This window comes from Colias croceus, chromosome 3 (genome assembly GCF_905220415.1).
Source record: "Colias croceus chromosome 3, ilColCroc2.1".
Lineage (NCBI taxonomy): Eukaryota > Metazoa > Arthropoda > Insecta > Lepidoptera > Pieridae > Colias > Colias croceus.
The window spans coordinates 5296993-5324909 of record NC_059539.1 but is presented as its reverse complement, the minus strand read 5'-3'; the positions used below and the strand labels follow the sequence as shown (position 1 = coordinate 5324909).

Here is a 27917-nt window from a genome sequence, read left to right as displayed (position 1 = left end):
AATTTTAATACGTGTCAATATTTAAAGATTCTATTGGGTTAAAATAATAATTTACTGATTTTCATCTTACGGATGTAAGTATGAACTTACTGTAAAAGCTCTTAGAATTATTATGTTAGATAATGTGATATATAATAATGAATGTTCAACTTTGGTTGTGGGCAATATAATTCGTGTTTTGACATTGGTGAAATTATATCAATTTGGCTGTGCAGCCACCACGTGGTTTTTACGCCTTAGTGTCCACGGATCGATTCCCCGAGTGAAATTTTTTTTTATTGTTGTTCTGATTAATAATATTATTTTTCAACAATATTTTTTTTATTACGGTAGCTTGTGAACTAGTGATGATTCTATGATTTTATTACATTGTTCAATTATGTAAAATATGTACTGTGAATAATTCTCCAATAACTTCTATAATTTATCTTAGTATATTTTTTTTTCTAAAATTAAACATTGCTTGTAATAAATGAATCAAAATTTTAGTCTAAAATTATATTGCCTCTTAGCATTTTGTCTGACTGGCACTGCTTTCAGTTGATGTTTTGGAAAGAGACCATGGTTCAAATCCAATAAAATATCTTTTTTAAATTTTTTTTTCAAAAGCTTTTTATTTAACCATGATTTCACTCATTAATTTCAGATAATTAATCTCGAATGAATCATAAATAATATTTTTTGTTTTAACATAAAAATGAGTTCGAGTAAAACAAGAAAAAGAAAAGCGTTTGTGAAAGGTCCTGTGATTGAATCTGACAATGAAACAACAGAGGTGTTGGTATTACCTCCAAAATTATTAGAGAAATTGGGTATATCTATAGGTAATATTGATGCAGGTCTAAAAGATCAAATAAATTATGGTGGTGAGTACAACATTAATTATTTTTAAGTGAAGTATTTTTTTTAATACTTACAGCTTTTTGTATCATGTTATGGAGTTTTTGAAATCTGCAATTTACAAAAGTGTAAAGCATAAATCTAAAAGGACTAGGAATAGAATACAATATAATCTTTTTAAACCTATTCAGGTACATCTGGAGATAAAATTAAAATAGTTGATTATCAACTTCATAATATAAATATATAAGAAAATCCCTTTTAAATCATAATTAATTTAAAATAAAATGATAACATTATTTTAATTTCTAATTCTTTTCTAATTAAGAAAGTTATCTACAGCAACTGATATAAGTCTGATTCAATTGTAATGAGATAAATAATTAATTATGTATTTATAGTTTCATATTTTTGATTTTGATTTTTTTTTTCTTTTTCTAGGTTCAGATTTAATCCTTCATAATGAACTTGACAACTCAGCTTTGTTTCAAATGTCTTCACCAAAAACAAATAATGTTGATCCAGATACATCTATAATGGAAACTGCGAACTTAATGAAAGAGTCAGTTTTTCTTAGTCCCACCTTCTCTTCTTCATCAGTTAGTGTTCCATCTTATATTGGTGATGACATTGTTTCTAGTACAAGTTCATTGGATGAAAATGGCAAAGACAAAAAAATAGATATTGAATTTGAAAATATTGAAAGCAATTTTATAAATCATGAAATTGTTTCATCAACTAAAGAAAATGCAAAGGACTTGATCAATGAAAATAATGACAAGCAAATAGCTAAATCACATGATTTTGCTTTTAAAGACAAAAATAAGGATATACAAATTCTAAATCAAGACATTATTACCAATGGCATAAAGAGCAAAATAAGACCAAATAACAAAATTTGTGTAATATCTGAAGAGGTCATTACTCCTTGTAACATGAAGGAATTAAAGACATTTGATAAAACAAGCAATTCTACCCTGATTCCAATACCAATTAATTCAATAATAACAACAGAAAAAATAAAGGAAAAATCGAAAAATAGCCAGAACAAAAACAAATTTGATTGCAACTCAAAACAACTAAACACTAAGTCTATTCAAAATAATGATAATGTTGAGAATATTAATAACATATCAAAAGATAATTCTACTAACACAGTGTCCATATCCTTATCAGACAGTTTAAATAATATTGTAATTAACAACAATTATGAAAATTCTAATACTAAAATGCTTAATGGTGAGGTAGTAGATAAAAATACACCTGGAGGTGATTTTATTAAAACTCAAAATCATGGTAATTCTGAAGAGGTTGATTTTAATTTAAAAAGTGATTTGATTTCTGATAAATTTATATCATTTTCAAAAGATGACTTAAAAATTGAACAAATAGCTGGGGAAAATGGAATAACTGCAGAAAAAGCACATTGTACAGAAATAAATGGCAATGAAATGATGTTACCCCCAGAGAATAAGAAAAGTAACCAAGAAGAATATGTTCAATCTAGTGATATGTTAATTCTTAATCCAAAAGAAATGTTAGATCAGACACATCATAAAGCAAATAACGACAAAGATGATTCATTTCAAAACAATTTTAATAATTCTTTGATCTTTAAAGATTGTCCTTTAAATAAGAATAGATGTGTCATACAGTCCAAGTTGCATATTCAGGGAGTTGAAAAGCCTGGTGGTCATGATTTAGTGAATAGAAACACCATAGCAATAAGAAAAAATAAGGACAGTCTTCGGACATATACAAGAAAACCTCTAAAAATTCATGTGCCTTTGAGAGAAACATATAATAAACCCCTCATTCAAGACTTAAGCAGTGATACAATAGAAATAAGTGAAATGCTCAATGAACATGCATTTTGTGTTTGTCATGATTTTGGACACTATAGTTATTATGATGAAAAGGAGACTTATGAGCATTTACATTTCCTGACTGGTAATAGTGTCCAATGTTCTTCTGATATCATATTTAGCATTTATAGTGATGACTATAAATTAATTCCTGTTGATGACCAACAATTTGAAGAGATTTTAGAAGGCTTTGGAGAAGAAATTAAAGCTGATGTGGCAAATGAAGATAGTAAAATCTGTTATAACTATATTTCACATGAATTTGATATGAATATGGAAATACAATCAAACATTGATAATAAATCCAATAAGATGAACCAAACAATATTAGAGGATAATATGAAAGATGATAATATTACAACTGATGATAACCACACCAACATTTCGACCTTAGTTAATGTAAGTTTATGTTCTATAATTATATAAAATAAAGATCCTTTAAAAAATACATTTTGTTTATATTAATATGAGAAGGGGCTATTTTTATACTAGGGGGGACAATTTATTATAAATGTACGCAATTATATAAAATATTTTAATATTTTTTAAGATTCGTAATGATAAAGGATGTGTTTTTTAGGAACCACAACCTGCAACAATCACCACAGATGCAAAGCGCCAACCTGCATCAGACACCATAATATTATCTAATGTCTGCACTCCAGAATCAATGGTAATATTTTTATTTTCACCATTTGTCTTTATGTCATTTAGTTTCACAATTTTAGCGTTTTCTTTTATTTGTGCAGGATTCTGGCGAAAAAAGAAAATTTGAAATAGAAATAGAAATTGCTCCAAATCCATGTAACATAGAAGATGATGATTTACAAAAACCCATCATGACAAGAGGTGTAAGTGAAACCAAAATAATTTTGAATTTTTATTTGTATACTTAAATATAAAAATAATTTCATTTTAATTTGATAATTGCCAATGCTTTCGTATTTATTAACAGTATTTTTCAATGTTTCAGAAAAGAAAGAGGCTTGAATCGGATCACACTCCTTTGATTCATTTGAAAAAAAAGCCGAAAGTCGTAAATAGTAAAAACAATGCCAACTATGATGATAAAATTTCGCAGGAATGTCCTGAAACTCGACAAAGTGATGTGAATCAATCATTTTTGTCGGTTGGTAAATTTTTACGAGTACTATTTTTAATAATACCTTATATTAAGTTGATTGCCGAAAATTAATTTGAACTAATGATAAACAATTGTGTGACCTGTTCATTTTTTTAGGATACAACAGATGTTAATCTTAAAATTGAGAAAGAAGAACAAAATGATACAGTGATTTGTGGAGTTTGCCAATTGAAACTAAGAAATAATATGTGGATAGCACATATCTCTAGAGAACACAGTTATTTGGCGTGGAGAGAAACTGATACCCCATTGGTGGGTAAAATTTACTTTAAATAGAGTATGAATTGGTATCTAGTGTTTTAAAACCATCTTAAACCATGAAATCGATTGTCCTGACAAATTATTTCTATTTAAATATTATATTATCTTATCACTAATGATGTGATTGTAGTGAAACATTTTAAATATAGACAAATTTACATTTCTCCATTTTTTTAAGTTTTTGTGGAATAATAATGTGGGTTGAAAAAAATGATTTCAGGATTTTTCAAATGAAGATGTTGTTTATGACCACCTAAATAAAATATTGAATCAATTGGGGCATTTGATTTGCGGTCGATGTGGAATTGAGCGTGAAAGTACGAAGAAATATCTTCGACATGTGAACAAGTGCAGCGTAGTTCCTGTGAGTCATATGACTAATTAATACAGCAATATTGTTATAAATAAAAAATAAGCTCTCTGTGTGATGTGCGTAATTTTATATTAATGAAAATGTAAAACTATTTTAGGGAGTCTGTTTTATAGATGTGCCGAGTGGTGCCCATGTTGTAAAATGTGGAGTTTGTCACAAGGATGTCGCCGATTTTATCGGTCATATCGCAAAAGAGCACAATTATCTTGCATGGAGGGAAGGAGAGCTTCCGATTGTAAGTGTTGTCAAATGTTTATATAGAGGATTTCATCCGCCCCTTCCATACACCTACAATTTTAATTTAGTTTCGCTTCTCTATTAAATATGTTGTGTTAAATATTATTTAGCTTTTATGTTTAGTACTTAAATCATTTTGTGCAATTTATCTCAAAGCACTTCAAGCAAACACAAGCATCAAAGTCTTGGTGTTCCGTTTGGTGTGCACTTTGTTGTCTATCTGTCTACCTGACTGTCAAGACCCTTTTTCTGAGTCTAACTCGCACTTGGCCGGTTTTATTTTAATTTACTCGTACGTTGTACTCATTACAATGAGTACTTACATATTTTTATCTCTTGCTAGGATTTCAAGGATGAGAGAATCGCTCGACAATATTTACATTCCATCGCGAAGCAAATTGGAGGGTTGACTTGCGCAAAATGTGGTTGTTGCCGAAAATATGTGAAAGCTTATCTCGATCATATTAATACTTGTGATGCTGAGAAGGTAAATATTCCTATAATGGTACTGAGTTCTTTTCAGCAAATATTAATACATACATAAATATTCAAGTAAATTCTTATGCTTTAAATTCTGATAATATATTGATACCTTTTATAATGCACTAGCTGCTCCGCGCGAATTCACCCCCGTGGCTCCTCTCCTGTTGGTCGTAGCATGATGTTACATAGCCTATAGCCTTCCTCGATAAATGAGCTATCCAACACTGAAAGCATTTTTCAAATCGGTCCAGTAGTTCCCGAGATTAGCGCGTTCAAACAAACAAACTTCAGCTTTATAATTTTAGTATAGATTATAGTAACAAAAAAAAAAAAAATTACAGAGCAATGATGAACCTGGTGAAGTTGTAAAGTGTGGAGTTTGTCAAGAAGAAGTAAGTTACTGGTACACGCATATTGGTGAAAAACATAATTATATTGCTTGGGCTGATGGCGAACCAGCTATAGTAAGTCAAATATTATTATCATATTTATATATCAAATGAAATAAATTTTTGGTATTTTTGGTGTTTTTATATACAAAATCCATTTTATTTCATTTCAGAATATTAGTGATGATGAATCCGTCCAAAAACATTTAAATGCCATAGTAAAACAAATAGGTGAACTTGTTTGTTCAAAATGTGGGTACCATCGAAAAAATGTGAACTCATACCTCAATCACATAAAAGTATGCGAGGGTTTAATGGTAAGTACTTATTGCTTGATAAAATGCCTTTTATTTTATTTATTAAAAAGGTTCATCACCAGTTGTTACATATGTATCATTCTCGTTAAATAGTAACAATAGGATTTACACATTATTATGCACAACTATTACAGATGAACACTACATTCACAAAAATTAATAATAAATTAGGCGATATCTACATACAATACAAATTAAACAAAAATGAAATGTGTGTGCTCTTAACATTAAAGAATTCTGATTAACTACGGCAGGCAATATTAAAAAAAAGTTATTACATTTAACCTATAAATTACGGACATACTGACAATAATTATAATATGTGAATTTGAAAAAGAATTAAGTCATAATGTTAAGCATTGTTTTCCGAAACTTATAGAGGGAGTCTGAGAAAATATCCACTGAGTTGCTATATTTATTGTGTAAGGTGCATAGTCTAGGAATGGGGGAGTTGCGACCCAGAACAGTTCTGTTTTGACGTGCAAATAGCAAGTTCGTAATTTGTTTCCTTGGATAATGCTTAGGGATATTGAATTTAAATTGATTAAGTAGCTTCTCACAGTCAATAGCATTTTGAAAGACTTTGTACAGAAAAACCATATCCAACAGATCTCTGCGTTGTTCCAACGATATCATATTAAACTTTTTCAGTCGGCTTTCATACGATTTCAGCTTTTTTGATTCGCCTGCGCAGAACACTAAATGGTTTGTAAACCTGCGTTGAATACGCTCTAATCTGAGGATATGTGTTGCGTAGTGTGGGCGCCAGACAACAGAACCGTATTCTACTATACTTCTTACTATAGAGTTGTATAAGATAATTTTTGTTTGGGTATTTTTAAACATTTTTGTATTACGAGTAACAAAGCCTAAAGTTTTTGAAGCTCTTTTTACTACGTCATCTATCTGCGGTAAAAAAGTTAACTTTTTGTCCACCAATATACCCAAATCTCTAATAGTGTCGACTTCATTAATAGCGGTGTTGTTAATAACATAATCGTGCGAGATAAGACCACTGACCCTACGACAAAAATTCATATGAAAACATTTTTTAGTGTTCAGTATCATGTTGTGACTTTTGCACCAGGTCACGATTCTATCCACGTCGTTTTGTAGGGTAACACAATCTGATGGTGATTCAATGACCTTCAGTAACTTCAGATCATCTGCATACATGAAGGGGGTCGAGCTATATATGCATTGGGTAATATCGTTAACAAATATGTTAAAGAGTATAGGGCCTAAATTTGAACCTTGGGGAACTCCAGAGGTAATAGTATATTTCATTGATTCAAATCCATTAAGAACTACGTAGAATGATCTTCCCTGTATGTATGATTTGAGCCATTGCAAAAGTGAACCTGCTAAACCATATTCCTCACATTTTGAAGCAAGTACGTGATGCGGTACCTTGTCAAAGGCTTTGCTAAGGTCTGTGTAAATAACATGTACTTGTTTTCCCATATCTAATGCCTGTGCAATGCTATCAAGATAGGTGACAAGATTTGTAGTGGTTGATCTCATTTTAATGAATCCGTGCTGGTGGCTGGAGATATAGGGTTTAAAATAATCCTGTAATTTACGACTAACGAATGATTCTAGTATTTTACCAAATGCACAAAGTACCGAAATAGGCCTGTAATTTTCTATATTGGAGTTATCGTCACTTTTATAAATAGGCACAACCTTAGCCACTTTCCAAGTCGCAGGGAATGTGCCTGTGCTCAATGAACGGTTATAGATGGTAAGTAAGGGCTCAATTAATGTCTTTGCACATTTCCTAATGAAAATATTCGGTACGCCATCATAGCCAGATCCCTTGTCAATCCGTAGGTTAATTAGGTCGTGGAGTAATTCTTTCCGCGATATTTTAATACATGCAAATGAGTCAGATGTACGAGTAAGGTTTTTGGTGGATGAGGTACTTGGGTTTGTCGTTACACTACTATGAACAGATGAGAAATATGCCCCAAACATGTTACATATTCTTATACCGTTACTGGAACTCTCATTATTGTAGGTCATCGATGATGGAAAGTTCTGGTTATTGTTTTTGCGTGAGTGAATGTAAGCCCAAAATTTTTTGGGGTTCTGTCTCAATTGAGTCTCTGTTTTGATCATATACGCGTTATAGCATTGCATAAGTAATTTATCACAGCGTTTCTTTAGTAATTTGTATTCTAAGTTATCTAGTGGATTTTTATACTTTTTATAACGCTTTCTTAACTTCTCCTTTTCTCTCAGTCTTTTTATAAGATTATGTGAAAACCAAGGTGGATATTTTTTACTCCTAACAGGAAAGTAGGGGACGGTTATTCTAATAATATCATCAATATATGCATAAAATGCTTCGACCATCTCATTCACATCTTTACAATTATTCAAAACACTCTTCCAATCTGTATCATATAGAGTTTTATTAATTTCGACGTAATTTGCTTTAAAAAAATTATATTTCAACTTAGTGGGATTCGAGGCAAGGCAGTTTGTAATTTTGAATGACGTATCAATTTTAATCAATATTGGAGGATGTTGCAAATCTATTTTACTAAGAGCCGAGGATATACTTTCTACCTTACAATTACCTATGTCTGTAAGCACTAAATCTAAAACTTTGTTACCAATGTTTACATTAAAATTAAATTGTTTAAGATTGTTTAAGTAATGGAAATCTACTAAAGTTTGTGCTATACCTGGTAAAGTGTAGTTGGGATCGTCAACCAATTTCCAATCTATACATCCAATGTTAAAATCGCCTATTATAAGCTTCGGAAATGTGCAATGCTCAATAACTGTACTACAATTATCCAAGAAATTTTCAAGTGATACCCTGGTCACAGGAGGAGGTAGATAAACCACACATAAGGCACATTTATAAGAACGGGTACCGCGTTTAACTTCAACTATGACCCATAAATCTTCAGTTAGAGGACTTTGCCATGTTTTTATTTGTTTAGAACTAAAACAGTTATTTACTGCTATTAGAACTCCTCCACCGTCTTTCTTTTGAGACGCTAGGCTATCATGTCTATCCCTCCTGTAAACAGAATATCTACCATCGAACAATTCCGAGTTGAATATTCCATCGTTCAACCAAGTTTCAGTCAAAATTATAATATCAAAATTGTTCTCACAAACATTTTTATAAAAATCTAATGTTTTAGTTCGAAGTCCGCGTACATTTTGATAGTACATATTTAAATAACTGAATTTTAACACGTCTATACAACATTGCATGCTCAAAGTACACAAAAAAAAAATACTGATTACTTTATTTTATCTAAAGAATTCATGTCCTTAATGTAGAGAAAGTCAGTATTTTCTGCTTTTCGAACAAAAATCTTACCGCCTCTAACCCAGACAAATTTATAATTATGCTGTTTCGCTTTTTGTCGTGCGGCTGCGTGTAAAGCTTTATTGGTGGGCGATAAATGTTCCATCACAAAAATAGGCTTTTTCTCTCCTGCGAGACCAATGTCTCCCGTATTGAGTTTGTCGCTCATTTCTTTTTGGGCCCTATTGTGTATTTTGGTTGCCTTGTTTATTTATATTGAATCTAAGAATAGTATTATTTCAGAATACCACATTGAATAGCACTTTAGACAGTACCCTCGATAGTACAAGAAATACTGTTAAATGTGGAGTATGTGATAAAGAAGTACGCGAAAAAAACTGGATTAAACACATTCAGCAAGAACATAATTATATTGCGTGGACGCAAGATGGAGAACCTTTGGTACGTATTTTTTTCGATATTGCAAATATGATGAGCTCCAATTATTGTTTATATGTATTTTAAATATTATTTATAAAACAAATCATCTGCTAAGTCTGTTTAAACAGATTGATTTGTTTGTTTTCTGAAGGCTGAAAGTATTAGTCAGGTTAAGTTTTTGACTGCGCGAGTGATGCCGCGAGCGAAAAGCTATCATTTAATATGCATATTGAAAACAATTAGTTGTTATTTATGTCTGTATAAATTTTATGTAACATTTCAGGATACAAATGATAAAGAAGCCGTTTATGATTATTTGTACAATATCTCTAAAGAGTATAACGGGCTTATTTGTTCTAAATGTGGAATACGCCGCAAATACGTTAAGTTATATCTAAGTCATATTAAAACATGCACTGGAAGTAATGTGAGTATTTTGTATCTATTTTAAAATAATAATCAACAGAAATGATAAACAACAGTTGTTTCATGCAACTGTTGTTCATCATTTCTTTTGATTGAACAAGAGCTAAACTACTTTGAATCTTGTGATCATCAATTTGATTCCATACCACTGAGAAATAGGGTAGCAGGATTCATAAAACTAGAACATTTATATTCGCTGATATTAAAGTTTTTCAATGCCAAATAATGTCGCTAAATGTAAATTATTATTTTTCGTAGGATAATTCCAACAACTCTGAGGCCGATGTTAGTAATTTGGATAGCAGCGTTGCGGAAGATACGGCTTTAGAAAGTGGGCTCCTAGTTAAGTGTGGGGTGTGCCAAAAAGAAGTTACAAATGGCAGTTGGCTCCGTCATATAGAAAAGGAACATGACTACATAGCGTGGAAGGAAAACGAAACACCTTTAGTAAGAATGACAATTAAATTCTTTGTTTTATTAAGATAATGCATCATAAAAATATTTAATTCTATAATAATTATGTTTTTACATTATTTTGTAAATATATAGAATTATTATACAAATAAATGACGACTGATTTATATAAATTTAAATTTCAGAATACGAACAACAAGAATGAAGTTCACGATTATTTATACAATATAACTAAACAAAATAATGGATTGGTTTGCTCTCAATGCGGCTGTCGGCGGAAATACGTTAAAGCATATTTGGATCATATTAAAGCCTGCAAGAACGAGCATAGTGTAAGATTTTCTTTCTATATATTTGTTTTAAAATAGTTTATACATTTCTGTAATTCAATCGAAGATAGAAGATAATGGTAGACGTTAAATTTTTTATGCAATTTCTAATATGTTGTAGAAAGAATTCAAAATGAATACAAATTTCTGTCATGTTTGAAATTTAATTGTAAACAAACTAACAATTAATAAATTATTTTATCAATGATAAAACAAGAATTTGCCTCATCTACAGGATACTCCAAATGATTCTTTACTCAATAGCAGTAATGTGGATGGAAATTCTTCAAATAGTTCAATTAAGAATGAAAGCAAGAAGTGTGGTGTTTGTCAGGAAGAGGTTGAAGATGATTTGTGGTTAAATCATATAGAGGAAAAGCATAATTATATGGCTTGGAGAGAAAACGAACAGCCTTTAGTAAGTTTTGAATGCTATTAATTTTTACTATGGATTTACTTATCAGAATGTTTTCAAAAATTCTTCATTAAAGTAATAAAAACTGGGATGAATACATTAAGTATTTATTTTGACTTTATTTATCGAGTATTTAACGCTCATTTTTAATAAATTAATAATCTTTTTAGAATTCAAGCGATAAAGACGAAATATATGAACATTTATACAATATTTCTAAACAAAATAATGGTCTACTTTGCCTTAAATGTGGATGTCGTCGTAAATACGTGAAGTCCTATTTGAGTCATATTAAAGGCTGCACTGGGAACCCTGTAAGTCAAATTTTAAATATGTTTTATAATATACTAGCGGTCCGCCCCGGCTTCGCCCGTGGTACAATTTACGTTTTCTCTACATAAGAACCATTCTCGTACTTCAAGGAATACAATAAAAAAATAATTATCGAAATCGGTTCAGCCGTTCGCACGTGACGCCGTGACAACGCGAAACGGGTTTCATTTGTTTATATATTACTAGCGGTCCGCCCCGGCTTCGCCCGTGGTACATATTCACGTTTTCTCTACATAAGAACCATCCTCGTACTTCAAGGAATATAATAAAAAAAGAATTAAAGAAATCGGTTCAGCCGTTCTCGAGTTATACCAACACATTTTGCCATTCATTTTTATATTATAGATATAGAATAAAGATAAATTATATACTTAGGGTTAAGAATAACCAATGTATTTTACAGGATTGTACTAATGATTCAATAGCAGACACAAGTAATTTAGATCAATCCATAGTTGATACAAATGATAAAGCTCCAGTGAAATGTGGTGTGTGTCAGAAAGAAATGGAAGGTGGTAACTGGGTGACACATATTAAAGAGGAACATGATTATATTGCATGGAAAGAAAATGAAGCACCCCTTGTGAGTATTCAGTATTATTAGTTATATCATTAAGTTATTTAAAATTTAAATTACACTTAAACTTTCTTCACGTTGTAAGATCGATGACGAGTTTATTGTCTACTAGCTTACCGCCCGCGGCTTCGCCCGCTTTGTCTCAAACCTAATACATTATACACTAAAACCCACCTATTAAATTACTCTATCTATTAAAAAAACCGCATCAAAATCCGTTGCATAGTTTTAAAGATTGAAGCATACAAAGGGACATAGGGACAGAAAAAGCTACTTTGTTTTATACTATGCAGTGATATTATAATATGTTGTTATTTTTTTTTACATTTTTAAATTTATTATTAATTCCAAATTATATTTTCAGGATGTAAATGACTATGACGCCCTGTACCAACATTATTATAATATCGTTCAAACGTATGGCCAACTTACCTGCAAAAAGTGTGGGTGTCAGCGCAAATACGCAAAATCGTATATGAGCCATGTACAATCCTGTACTGGTGACTTTTTGGTACTTGAGAAATTATATTTCATTCGTTTTTTATATTTATACACCTATCTAAATATTTTAGAACTTATTTTATGAATTTGATAGAAATTTCATTAAGAATTATATGTTTAAAAATCTTTTTATAGGACCCCACGTTCGTTCAAATCCAAAAAGAAACCCAAGATAACAAAATAGTGAAGTGTGGTGTGTGTCAATTAGAAATGGAGAACAAGAGATGGACTACACACATACAGAGGTTTCATAAGTACGTAGCGTGGCAAGAAGGTGAAACGCCGTTAGTAAGTTGCTTGAAATAATTAAAATAGTAAAAAAAGATCTTAGAAACACGCTTAAACTCATGAAATTATCGTTTTGTCACCAATCCTCGATAAGTCACAAAATTTGAATTAAAAAAAGAGTTTAAAGTGTCAAAATCCGAGTCTAATGTACATGCAAATATACATGTTAAGTTAATAAAAGCGTGTAAATTGGTAATATGATAAAAATTAACTATCTGATGATAAATTACTTATATCCCTGTATCATTTTAGGATACCGAAGATGAAAATCAAGTGAACGAACACCTTTATAATATGTCGAAAAAATATGACGGGTTGACTTGTGCGAAGTGTAATGTTACTAAGAAGTATGTTAAGGTGTTTCTGGCTCACATCGCGAGTTGTGACGTTGATGTGGATGTTAGTGCTCTTCCGGATTATGAAACGAATACAGGTAATTGTTTTGACCACTTAAATTTGGCTGTTTACTTGACATATGAATGTATTTTGTATTTTTATAAATTTATTCTTATCATACTAATAATAGAAAAAAAAAGAGCGTGTGTGTCGAGCACACGTGTCAGAAGTGAAACTTCTTTAGCAAGATTCAAAACTAATTGATTATTGCATTTAATTTCAGATACGTACGAATGCGCGCTTTGTCATGAAACTGGGCCAATTAGTGAATGGAAAAAGCATGCCATGAAGAAGCATTACAATGTCGCCTGGATGGTCGGAGATGTTCCAATTGTATGTGACGTTTTATTATTGTAGTTAAAGATATGCTAAATTCTCTCATTTTTATTATATAATGTCTATTGTCTAAAAATAAAATTTTAATAAGCCATCAGTAAGGGGCCATCCATAAAGTACGTCACACTAATTTCATGAGATTTTGAGCACCCCCCCGTCCTTGTCACAGGTGGTCACATTTCTAAGACCCCCCCCTCCCTAGTGTGACGTCACATGTTTCGCAATTTAACATCGAAAAATTATTAAATTAAAACAGCAGTTTCAAAATAGTTTGATTTCCATTTAAATTAAGTACTTTTTTATGAAATCAACATAATTAGTCGTATTTGGGTTCGCATTTTTTAGAGGACGCAATTTTATTTTTTTGATGTGTAGGGGGGGTCAGTGTGAAGCTATCGCTAAGTTTGTGGGGTCGCCACCCTTGTTCCGCGGCCGCCATCTTGAAAATAGCGGTTGATATGGTTTTTACGATATATCTCTTAAACTATTTATCTGATAAAAATAACATTGTAAGCATTATTTGTTGCAAATTAAATTCTCTACAACTTTAGTCCAGTAATTTTTTATCGTAGAACTATAAATAAAAAAATTATAAGTTCAGAAATTAGAGATATTTATATTTTTAGATAATTTTCTTTATCATTTTAGGAAGAAATTATATCAGACAATTTTTGTGGATTGTTTTTCGAGGAACAGTTTTTATTTACAACATTTTTTAATCACGTCAGTAGCTAGGGTTTTACACATCCAAAAAATAAAATTGCGTCCTCTAAAAAACTTAAGATTTGGCCTAAAAAATGTAACATTTCAATGGACTTTTGAAACAATAACAAAAAAATAAACTAATGAATAAATATAAATTGTCAGCAAAACAATTTAAATCGTATTGCCCTAAAGATAGAGTTGGCCATATTTTTTAGATTAATTTATATTTCAAATTACGCGATTAGTACCTGTAGATTTTGAAATGTGATGTCACGAAACTTAGGACCCCTCCCACCCCTTGTCACACCATGTCACACTTTGTCGACCCCCTCCCCCCCTCTTTACGTGTGACGTACTTTATGGATGGCCCCTAATCTATACTTATTTTTTAATATTATAAGGCTGAAGAGTTTGTTTGTTTGTTTTTTTGAACGCGCTAATCTCGGTAACTACTGCAACTGGTCAGATTTGAAAAATTCTTTCGGTGTTAGAGGGCCCATTTATCGAGGAATAGGCTATAATTATAACATCTCACTAAGACCAACAGGAGCTGAGCACTGCGGGTAAAACCGCGGAGCACAGCTAGTCTAATCAGAAATTGGAAGGAAAATTATATAAATATGTCATCGTATTAATATTTTACAGGATTTAAAAAACTTGCCTTGTGTGGAAAAATATCTTAAAGAGTACCAAAAGTATCACAAGATATTACGATGTTTGGAATGCGGTATGGTTCGAATTTCTATCACGGGATTTTATGCTCACGTCATGTTCTGTGGAAAAACTGAAGAGGTTTGTTGCGTATAAAAATATATATTTAATGTATTAATATTTTAATGTATTTTTTACGTACTCAGCGTATGCAAAACTATAACCTCCTTTGAGCTTAGTATACCAACAGTGGGACACCCTGTATATTTTATTTTGAAACAAATCACGTTTTTGTCATTTGATTTTCTTTTGATATCTCTAAAATCCATATAACTTAAAAGCCTTTTGAAAAACTTGAAATTTTATTATATTTATAATATATGGAAGAATTATATTCGTCTTTACAAATCTATACATATAATAAAATCATAGGAAAGTCAAAACTGTACATTGAATATTTTTTTAAAAGAATACCTGGGCCGTGATCTATAATCGATATAGAAGCCAAAAACATAGTTTTTAGAATTTTTGTCTGTTTGTCTGTTTGTCTGTTTGTCTGTTTGTCTGTTTGTCTGTATGTTTGTCCGAGCTAATCTCGAAAAGTACTGCATAGATTGACTTCAAATTTTGCATGAATATTACTAACAGGTCGGGTGAGGCTATAGGCTACATATTATCAAGCTATCACCTACGGGGGAGGAGCTGTGAACCTTTATTTTTCTTACGTATTCCGTGTATTACGACAGCGTACAATCTAAAGACTCATGTTTAAATGTTGGTTTCGAGTAAGCCATGCTATTATCTAGCTTTACAAAATAAAAACTATGTCATTTACGTAATTTGGGCAGAGAAACAGTTTAATGAATTTAGTAGTATACAGACAAATTAGAAACAGCGCCATCTATTAAATGTTATAAAAATCAAATCAATTTACACGTTAACTATTGGAAATTAATAATCAAATGACGCATATATAAATGTTGTTTGACAATATCTATATTGACACTATAAAAATTATGCCATTTAAGTAACTTGGGAAGAGAAACATAGCTTAAAGAATGTAAGTTGTATAATGTTAATTTTGTAACAGCGCCATCTATGAGATTTCGTAAAAATAAAATCAATTTACATGTTAACACTACTGAACACAATGTTAAAAATTAATAATTTAAATATAATTATGTTATTTATTTATTTAACTCTTTAACCCATATCTTCCGTTCCCTATAAGATATATTTCGTGTAAATAATAAACTACATTTTTTTTAAAGTGAGGGTAGATGTTTATTATTTTAAGTAAAAATAGACACCATTATCTACAGTTAATCTAATGATTGTGTTCCAAAGAGTATAATAATATATTGTTGTGTTCATTAGTTACAATTTTAAAAATCTTCGTGTTTTATAAATTTACTAGCTTACCGCCCGCGGCTTCGTCCGCTTTGTCTAAAACCTAATAAATTATGTACTAAAACCTTCCTCTTGAATCAGTCTATCTATTAAAAAAACCGCATCAAAATCTGTTGCGAAGTTTTAAAGATTTAAGCATACAAAGGGACATAGGGACATAGGGACACAGAAAGCGACTTTTTTCATACTATGTAGTGATATTTATAAAGCAATTGAATGCCATAAAACCAAAAATATCAAATGCAATCTTCGTGTTTTGTGAATTTTCACCATCATGCGTTCCCACAAAAGGTAAGTTGTTACTTACAGGTATTTATTGAAATGAAATGAAATGAAATGAAATGAATGATTCTTTTATTATTTTGAGGTGCATTGGGAACAGAATCTATACATATAATAAAATCGTAGGAAAGTCAAAACTGTACATTGAATATTTTTTTAAAAGAATACCTGGGCCGTGATCTATAATCGATATAGAAGCCAAAAACATAGTTTTTAGAATTTTTGTCTGTTTGTCTGTTTGTCTGTTTGTCTGTATGTTTGTCCGAGCTAATCTCGAAAAGTACTGCATAGATTGACTTCAAATTTTGCATGAATATTACTAACAGGTCGGGTGAGGCTATAGGCTACATATTATCAAGCTATCACCTACGGGGGAGGAGCTGTGAACCTTTATTTTTCTTACGTATTCCGTGTATTACGACAGCGTACAATCTAAAGACTCATGTTTAAATGTTGGTTTCGAGTAAGCCATGCTATTATCTAGCTTTACAAAATAAAAACTATGTCATTTACGTAATTTGGGCAGAGAAACAGTTTAATGAATTTAGTAGTATACAGACAAATTAGAAACAGCGCCATCTATTAAATGTTATAAAAATCAAATCAATTTACACGTTAACTATTGGAAATTAATAATCAAATGACGCATATATAAATGTTGTTTGACAATATCTATATTGACACTATAAAAATTATGCCATTTATGTAACTTGGGAAGAGAAACATAGCTTAAAGAATGTAAGTTGTATAATGTTAATTTTGTAACAGCGCCATCTATGAGATTTCGTAAAAATAAAATCAATTTACATGTTAACACTACTGAACACAATGTTAAAAATTAATAATTTAAATATAATTATGTTATTTATTTATTTAACTCTTTAACCCATATCTTCCGTTCCCTATAAGATATATTTCGTGTAAATAATAAACTACATTTTTTTTAAAGTGAGGGTAGATGTTTATTATTTTAAGTAAAAATAGACACCATTATCTACAGTTAATCTAATGATTGTGTTCCAAAGAGTATAATAATATATTGTTGTGTTCATTAGTTACAATTTTAAAAATCTTCGTGTTTTATAAATTTACTAGCTTACCGCCCGCGGCTTCGTCCGCTTTGTCTAAAACCTAATAAATTATGTACTAAAACCTTCCTCTTGAATCAGTCTATCTATTAAAAAAACCGCATCAAAATCTGTTGCGAAGTTTTAAAGATTTAAGCATACAAAGGGACATAGGGACATAGGGACACAGAAAGCGACTTTTTTCATACTATGTAGTGATATTTATAAAGCAATTGAATGCCATAAAACCAAAAATATCAAATGCAATCTTCGTGTTTTGTGAATTTTCACCATCATGCGTTCCCACAAAAGGTAAGTTGTTACTTACAGGTATTTATTGAAATGAAATGAAATGAAATGAAATGAATGATTCTTTTATTATTTTGAGGTGCATTGGGAACAGAAGTTTTTGATAAAATTTTATTTTTAAGTAGTTTTTTTTATAGATTTACAGTTATCTTTTGATTTTTTTATTTACAGATTCAATGCTAATAAAATTATATCGCCTTTGGAAGACGATTTCTGCTGATATTTTTACTACACCACTTGAAAATTGATGATTTGATGATAAAGACAGTAGCAGCGAGGATTAAGTGGAAATTAGTAATCATCCGCTTCGTCAATTTTTGACTGAAGTTAATGTCCAACGTCCAATGGTTCAATCATTGGAAGTATCTCGGGAAATTTTGGAGGATATTTTTCAGGAAGGAGAGGAGGGGCAGCCAACCACATATCAAACTACTACGTTTTAGTACCGAAAAAATTTTTATTGCCAAATGAAACGTAAATTTTGCACTCACAACTTTACAAGTAATGTTTTATTTTGACTTTGCGGTTATCTGATTATAATATTTATCGTTATGGCTATCGACGTACCGACCGTACTGGGATCAGAGTAGGTACATGATATACAGTTCATCATCCAGGATTGCTTAGAGCATTTTCACACTGAAAAAGATGTTTTCTTTGAATCGTAGTTGCTTCATTTATTTATTTTTAATCATTTTACATAATATGTTTTATATTTTATAAATATATCATTTTCATTATTTAAGTAGATAAAATAAATTATGTAACGGTTTTATAAGAAAACACATTATAGTTAGGCGACGGTGATTTCTTCCAGGCAAAAGATATTCATCAGCTCAATAAAATTGAACAGTATGTTAGTTATTCTTTAGATTCACAATTGTACCTAATGAGCATTTCCGCATGCAAGTTGTATCGTAGTTTAGATATATCATAGTTTTTACATATTAAAGTTCCAACACAACCCTCAAATTTTTTAGTAGAGTTGAGCAAGATAATTTGAAAAATGTGCCGTGTTAAGTATTATAGAAAAGGTTAGTTCGTTGGTAATTATTATTTCTTCTTCATTTACATGTTGTTAGTAAAAATAAACTTTAACTAACAGTCAAAGTAGGTAGTCAAAGTATATTGTAACATTCATTCATCATTTTTTGTATAGGCGATATTAACGTAGTATGTCCTTTTTGTAATGCTTTATAGTGTAGTAAGGCGAGTCGGCTTTCGTTTGAAGATACACCGGAACCTTTCACAAAATCACTACTTTTAGAGGAACATACTGTGCAATTAGCGTTTAGCTACTATTATGTATTCTGTGGTGCAATGTAAACTGTTATTAGACAATATTCGCTCTTATAGTAGTGCGTTTCAAATGATCCTTTGGTGCTCAATAATTATCAGAAGATCCGTTCATGCTTACTTTTAAGATACAAGGTCAAGTTTACCATTTGATAGGATCCCTTTTGCCTGAAGGCCAAGCTAAGTTTGTTTAAATATATTTTGTATTCGACTACAACGAATAGTGGAATACAAGAAATCAATATTTCTCAAATTTAAAACTGAACTCATTTCACAATTTTAGAACAGGTTAATTCGTATGTATGCAGTTTTAAATCGACATTAGAAGCTTTTCCTCAAGATGGTGATATCGGCACTCAGGAACTCCCTGGACGTGTTATAACGCCCAGGCCACAGTATTACAATTTTTCCTACAGTAGGGCGACGAATGTATTTTCGCATAGCAACGGAGGGGAACTCGCGGGGGGTCAAGTGACGCGGGCCACGTACCACAAACATGCTTAGTTTGTGGTATCGAGCGCGAAAGATAGTCATCGTGTTTTTAGTAAAGTTACTATGTAAACTAACGTAATTTAATACTTAGGTACATATTCTATAATGGTGTGCTTAAACTGTTAATCTACATTTAATTTAGATTATTATTTGATACTAAGTAATGTAGAATTTAAACCACATTCATGTTTTCTTCAGATTTTAAGATTTTCTTATCAGAGTGTTCAATTTTAATGTAGTTAAATTTTATAAGAGACAATAATTAAGAAAATTTTAAAATAAAGTGTCACGTATTTTTTTTAATCGACGAATGACGAAAAACGACCTAATCGCGGACGAAGTCGCGGGCAACAGCTAGTTACGAATAATCTAAATCATCACAATATGATAAGTGAGCACTAGCTAAACGAATTCTTTCTTTTCTGTAGGAAAAAGACATGTACAAGAGTTATTGCGAAATATGTAACAACAAATATATAGGCGTGTACAAAGCACAACACATGAAAGCCCATCGAGAACAAGAGTATGCGCAGATGAACAAACAGATGATAGAGGCTAGACAAGAGGCGATGTTAAACCAGAAACCTGAAGATGAGGAAACTCCTGGTAAAAGACGAGCTGCTGAAAAGTAAGAAAAAATTAATGTAAATGCTAACGAGTTCAAAACTTAGTAATATATATGTAGTCATATTATTCTAGACAATATAGTGTTTATTGTATTTAAATCTGCATATGCATGTATAGAAAAGACGAGTCTATAGTTTATTATTATTTGTAGGTGCATCGTTAATTTCATACTTTTCCAAGAATTATTCTTTGAAATCACGAATTTTTTTGCAGGGCTAAGAATGTCATCAAGAACATCACAACAAAGGTAAGCTTATTTATTTTCATAAAGGATATAAGGTCTTGGAAGTTATTTACTTACATTTTTTAATGGTCATGAAGTTTTTGATTTCAATTGTTATTGCGAAGTACCTGCATATAAAGTTAATACAATATATCCGAACATCTGTTTTTGCGTGAAAGAATAACCACAACTACTTCGTGAATTCTTACAAACTAAAGCGTTTATTCGTACTGGATAACCCGTTATTAATGCAAAGAGTACACCAATAATTATTATTTTTCCATAGACAGAAGATAAAGAAAACACTGATGATGATATATCAGATGATAACTATGACGAGACTAGAGACGATACCAGCAGCGAGTCAGATGATTCTGTGACAATCGAGCCGACGTCGGACGAAGAGTCGATTGACACGGAAATCGATTCAGACGTGTCCAACGATGACAAAATAGAAGTGAAGAGGAAGAAAAAGTATGGTGAATCATGTAAGTGTCAGTTCTCCATGAACACATGCAATTTGACTGTAACTACAAAAATAAATAAAATCAAACTAGACTTTTAAGAAGCTCTTTTGAGTGGTCAAAATACATGATTTAATGTTTACCTCTCAATTAATTCGATTTTTTGTACATTACAGCGTTTGCAACTATAAACAACAAACGGATACCTTTTACGGTCTCACAACCTGCTGCATACATAAGTGATAGTGCAAAAGAATTGTAAGTATTTTCCCTATAACATACTCAACACTTATAAATTTATAGTATTTACTTTATGTTATTGTGTATATGTAAATTTTAGACTCCAGAATACTAAAACATTAATAATAATTCATTGTTAGGTGACATATTCCTCCTCATATTCATTTTAAATGTACCATATGTATATTTAAAATTATCCTTACGTCTTAACTTGGGTATATTCGTGCTGTTAAAAACCATCTCGTTTTACGTATATGTTAAATTTCAGTTTCAAGACACATTACACATCGAGTACTCTATTCCCTCAATGGTTGAGCTGCGAATATGAAGCAGTACCTGAAGACCAGCTTGCAAAATATATGCCACCGTTAGCGAAGTCCTGTAACGTTATGTATTCGACGGACGGTTGGACGACGTACGACCGATTTGAAGCGAGGAAAGGAAAAGGTATGGTATAGATATTAGTAACGGTAAAAAGATAAGTATTTTGGCTAGAATTAATACTGATCTTGATATTAAAACCAGACAATTTTTATCTTTATTGTGAAATATATATTTTTTTTCAACATATTTATGGTCGACCAATCTCTGTTAAGGGCGTTTGTGCGTACATACGAAATTAAAAAATTAAAAAAAAAATAAAACCGATTTTCGTCTAGGAGCTTAGAAAATATTTTTAAAGTGTTTGCCTTATTATTACTGTTATTAATCGTTCTATTCTTTCCTAGGTCTCAGTTTGTTCGTGGGTGCCAGTATAAACAATATCCGCTGGGTGCCTCCTCGAAGGACCGGTGACAATACGCCATATTTGAGCGTCAACTGTTACAACGGACCGGACGCACCGCGCCTTGATGTGACACAAACTGTCGAACATCCCGCCATGATACAGATATGGGATTTTCATGATATGTCTGAGTGAGTTATTTTCCTAATTTTTTTACATGGTAAAGAGAGAAAGCTCTCATGAAGTTTTTAATAATTCTTTAAAGTCCCATTTTAGTTACTGTACGTATCATGAACAGTGTGTTTTTTTACAACAGCTATTGTGCTTCCATAAAGTACCCTCAAAGTTTACACCAACTTCAAAAATAAAATCCAGAATAATTTACATGTATTTTATTGATAAATAAAACATACGGTCTTTACTTTAATCTTAAAAATAATTAATAATTATGTCATATTAAACAATTTCAGCCTACCGTCATTCGTTTTTGGGATAGCACACGATCTCGGCACAGTGTGGAGTATGGATTGGTGTCCTTCTGGGGCATGTGAAATATTAAACGATGAGAAAACGAAAGGTTTCACAAGGCTAGGATTATTGGCCGTAGCCTGTTCTAGTGGGTCCGCTTATATCTTCTCAGTTCCTCATCCATCGTCGATAGTTGAAAGGTCAGTATTTCATACTGAACTTTTTTAAATATTTACCTCGAATATTTTATTGTAATTTAAGTTGAATTAATGCTAGTAATTTCAAGTTTCGCTTAGTTTAGTACCTATTATTATATTTGTAAAGCAGGGAAATAGGGATCACTTTAATTTTTATTACATCTTAGAAGCATCTTCTTATTAAAATAGCTATTTTTTTGATAAAAACAAGAAGTCAATATAAGTATGTATGTTTCAGTGATAAATTGGTGTATAAGTTGAAACCTGTAGTGGAGTTACGCATGTGCCGAAGTAAAAATCAAAAATTTCAAAGCACTGCTATTAGCTGGTCCAATGTAAGTGTATTTCAATATGATTGTTTTGTTAAAAGTTATAATTTTATACCTTTTAAGTATTTATTAACAGTTTTATTTTTTCAGAATAAAGGTCATGCGTGTATTATAGTGGGATATTCTAATGGAGCTACAGCCAATTTTGATTTAAATACCGACTCTCCGTTGCTTACATGTGTTGAAGATGGCGTTACAGTGTTCTATCCATTCCACGATGAGAAATCGCATTCGGCTTGTGTGAGCGGTATGATAATATTTAAAATCTATAACAAAATTCAATGTGTAAAATATTTTATGTTAAAATTTTCTTTTAATATCTCAATGACAATGTCGGACAATTGTCCAACTTATTATTTTTAATATGCATCAAACAACTACGATATTGGGGCCTTCAAGAAAAGAGCTTATTTGTCCATAAAAGGCCGGCAAAGCACCTGTAACACTCCTTGTGTTACAAGTGTTTATGGGCGGTGGTGACCACTTAACATCAGGTGGCCCACCTGCTCCTTTGCTTGCTCTGACATAAAAAAAATATTAACCCACAAATTTCATTACCGGGCTGTAATTGGCATTACTGGCTGTCTGTGTGTTAGTTCACACTGTCTATAACTTTGGTACAGTCGATATTTTACGGCTGAAGTTAGGCTTAAGTAGATGCGTACCGCTTTTCCACTCGTGACTAACTTCAGCTTAATCGAAAGGCTCATTGGATATTGTATTTATTTTTGTACCGCAGATGTGGTATCGCTGTGCGGTGGAGCTGGAGGTGCAGAATGGCGCTGGGCGGGCTCGTGCAGTGCTTCAGCGACGGGCACTACTGCAGTACTGGGGACACCTGCAGCAACCGCTGGCACTGCGCACGTGCAGCTCACAGCTACACACGTGGCACGGGAACCGCTCTGGCCGGCCGCTTTGCTCGCTGGGAACAGTGATATTGGTGAGTGAATGGTGCTTATAGTAGTGCTTTCGTCGCGTTGTCGACGGGAACAGTAGCGGCTCTCCCGTGCACGCTCTGCTCGCTGCGAACAGTGATATTGGTGATCATTGGTATTAACTGAACGAATTAAGCATTCCCCTCAGTCGTCCCCACAGCTTCACAGGTCGATTTTCTGCTCACCAAATTAAATAGTAGTGATATTCGTGCGTTGCGTGTAAAAAACGAATTATAAAGTCAAACAAGTGGCGCGCCAGCCACTCTAGCTTATCGCTTTGGTCGCGAAAACCTGTTTGCAAAAATACTAGATGATATAACGTATTTGCAAATTTCACTGTAGATAATACCAATTTGAGTTCCATAGCGTCTCAACTTTTGTTGGCAGTGAGGTACACATGATTATTATTCTTATCGTTATTTATACGATTACTAGCTTTCCGCCTGAGGCTTCGCCCGCGTTTTCAAAGAAAAACCCGCATAGTTCCCGTTCCCGTGGGATTTCCGGGATAAAACCTAGCCTATGTTACTCGTTACTTTCGAATGGTGAAAGAATTTTTAAAATCGGTCCAGTAGTTTATGAGCCTATTCATTACAATCAAACAAACAAACAAAGTTTTCCTCTTTATAATATTAGTGTAGATGAATCCAATGAAATGTCCGTTCCAACAGTATCGCAAGCGATAAACGAGGTGGACTGGTGGGGGTCGGGGCGGCGGTTCGGGCCCGTGAGCGCGGCGTGCGGCTGCGGGCTCTGCGCGCGGGTCGCCGCCTTCATACCGCCGCTGCTCAAGACCATGTTCCTTCACCCCGTGTTCCATGATAAGCGGGAGGTCAGTTTTATTAGTGTTGATCGTAATTTGTGTCTGTGTGCTGAAAATTATCGTATGTAGTAATAAGTGTATGGCTTGAATGCTAGTATCAGAGCAATTTGGGTAATCTCATTTTTTTAGTATAAAATTAAATTTAAATTAAAAATTCCGTATTCTTTAAGACATGTACATCAATCATACATACATACAGAGGCGGCTCGTGACAAAATTTTATGGGTGTTCACTTGAAATAAAACACTGAAAATACCTACATGGTGTAAAGCAGTACAATTTAATTAAAAAAAAAAAAATACTTATAAAGGAAATGCATACGTCTATCTTTTTGGTGTGCAAAAATATCTATAACTTGACACAATCTATTAACCTTCGTAAAATATATGTATGTTTTCATCGACACGGTCATTGAACTCGCGTATTGACTTTCGGTACGCGGAATCTAGTGCTTTACGAATGTCTTGTCGTCCGATAGACGCCAATTGCAGTTCATTCGACAAATGGTACCTACCGAGATTGTGAATGTTTTTTCATCTTGATTGAAAGATGAGCTAAGTCGTCATCGCCCGTTTCAGTCCAAGCACTCTCACCTCCGCCGGCCGCGCCCGCTTCAAATAAAAGACACGGAAAACAAAATAGTTTGTTGCTTTCATGTTCATCACAAGCACAACCACACAACCACGGTGTTTTCACATATTGTTCGGATTTAAACACACGCGTATATGTTTTCGTTTTTGTCGTACATTTTTGCGTAAGGTCAAGTTCAGGCCGTGGCGGTCCCTTAGCTTTCAATTCAAGCCGAATTTGTAACGTTTTAACACACTTTTTAATGAACGCCACATTATAATTGTCCATTTTAACACTCACAAGTAATACTGATAACTACAGGCTATTTCAACAGTCAACATGTATCTTATGATTTTAATTAGAAAATTCCCGAATATACATTATACATTCGCGCGCGTGCAGTCAAGTTGACTAGAGTGTTTGTTTATTTGGGCAACGTCGCGCGCAATCGCTGTCTTGTGTACGGGCGCGCGGTAAAAACGAACCGGCAACGTTTGCGGGAGCAGCGCTCCGAATTTTGCTATTTATTCATAGAAAATCTTCTGTTTCACGCGCAGGACTCTGACAAAACTATCTCTTTCACTCCTATTGGATTTTGTATTAGAAAATGTACGCGTTTTATAATACAGTATTATACCTACGTACGTACGTACAGTATGGGATGATGGAATGATGGATATATTCATTGCTATTGCCAATAGTTTTTTACGATTACGATTGATTTTAAATAGTAATAATTAATATTAATAATGAATTTAAGGAGTATGATTTTATTATAATTATTTATGGGAGTTCACTGCACCAGCGCTCCTTAGGGCGAGCCGCCTCTGCATACATACATTTTACATAATGCTTTAAAACAGTTTCTTAAAGAAAAACGTTAAAATACAGTAATAAAATCATTGGTTCCCGCACTAGACAATGTCTATCCTGCGGAACCGTAAAATGTTAAACATTGTATTAACCTAAAATAGCATTTCAATTTGAATAAAATTATTAATAAAAAAAAGACGTGTGGCACTCGGGGACTGCCACGGTAAAGCTATTGCATAGCATGCCTTCAAGCCACACCTCCGAGCCCGTCGGAGTGGGGAGCGTGAGGTTTTTTCGTTACGGTATTTCTCGATTCGATCCCCGCGCTCAAGGCCCGCGATAGAAGCTATAATGGAAACACTGATCATTGAAAGCATTAATGAACCATTTGTTTTAATCCATTGAAGGCGTAATATAGTTTATTGAAAATTTCCGTCGAAAGTATAGACATAATATCATAAAATATGTTAATGTAAAACACATAAAACATTTTGTTCCTTATTTATGTACGTTGGTGGAATTCATACGAATAAAAATTTTAAAATATATTTTTATTTACAGCTGCAAGTACGGATAAAAATTGATATGGTGCCTCTAAAAGAGAATAAAGACTCGAAAAAGAAGGCCGAACAACCTTTAAAATTGGATTCGTATGTATACGAAGAGGTCACGAAATATTATGGAATTGAATATAAATATGCCTCAGATTTGGATAAGGTAAGATTTTATTTTTTAACCATAATTTATGATGAAGTAATGTTGATTTTTCACGAATATATTTTAATAGTAATAAAAAGGAAAATTCTAATAAATATCATCTGACTGAGTTCTTTACAATACATTGAACAATAATAAAAACGAGATTTTGATAAAATAACTAATAAATGTTATGTTTTAATAAATATGATCGTCTATTGATAGTATTTTTTTTTCAATTTAACCATTAAATTGTTTTTTGTAAAATTGTTTCTTTATTTCTAGTCGGATATCCAACATCATTTAAACAAGCCTCGGAAGAAGAGTCCGGATCAATTCCCCTTAGCCGAAGTGACGTCTATGGAATTCTGTCCAGTGCCCATATATCACAAGAAACTAGCCATAGCCACGCATTCTGGTATGCTTTTCGTTATAAATACGTGATAGTTAATAATTTTATTACATTTTAACAAATATATAGAGCTTTAATGTATTAGATAGTTATGGTCTTACCACAAAACAATTTAAACACAGTCTAACTTTAAACCAGGGATCTGTCACTTTTGTAGTTGTCTATGTGAAATACGACAAAACCAGATTAAAAAGAACCCGACCTTAAAGTTAAACCCTGTCTAACGTTACAGTCTAACTTTAAACCAGGGATCTGTCACTTTAATAGTTGTCTATGTGAAATACGACAAAACCAGGTTAAAGAGAACCCGAGCTTAAAGTTAAACCCTGTCTAAAGTATTTTGTGGTAAGACAGTTAAGGTTTTGTACTCCAGTGTTCCAAAGATGTTATTGTAATAAATATTGGCGGATTGTTTAATCGAATGTGTTAATGAATTGTAATTCATTATCTTTTTTATAACTGTTCGTTAATTAATCTTCTTAATATATATAAATCTCGTGTCACAATGTTTGTCCTCAATGGACTCCTAAACCACTTAACCGATT

At 32.3% G+C, this 27917-nt stretch overlaps 1 protein-coding gene across 1 annotated transcript; it reads left to right on the top strand.

Moving 5' to 3' along the window:
- The first annotated feature begins 23 nt into the window (after positions 1-23).
- LOC123706008 lies at positions 24-27917 on the top strand. The gene is made up of 37 exons (XM_045655127.1): positions 24-74; positions 647-866; positions 1282-3104; positions 3286-3378; positions 3455-3556; positions 3679-3834; positions 3946-4101; positions 4331-4474; positions 4581-4718; positions 5064-5207; positions 5545-5667; positions 5766-5909; positions 9487-9645; positions 9908-10051; positions 10309-10497; positions 10650-10796; positions 11029-11211; positions 11379-11522; positions 11945-12124; positions 12483-12629; positions 12755-12907; positions 13160-13340; positions 13527-13636; positions 14990-15136; positions 20280-20479; positions 20692-20725; positions 20988-21189; positions 21342-21423; positions 21674-21852; positions 22134-22320; positions 22600-22797; positions 23033-23129; positions 23214-23370; positions 23863-24063; positions 24730-24890; positions 26826-26981; positions 27246-27917. The coding sequence occupies exons 2-37, from the start codon at positions 698-700 to the stop codon at positions 27402-27404; spliced, it is 7089 nt and encodes a 2362-aa protein (XP_045511083.1). The 5' UTR covers positions 24-74; positions 647-697; the 3' UTR covers positions 27405-27917.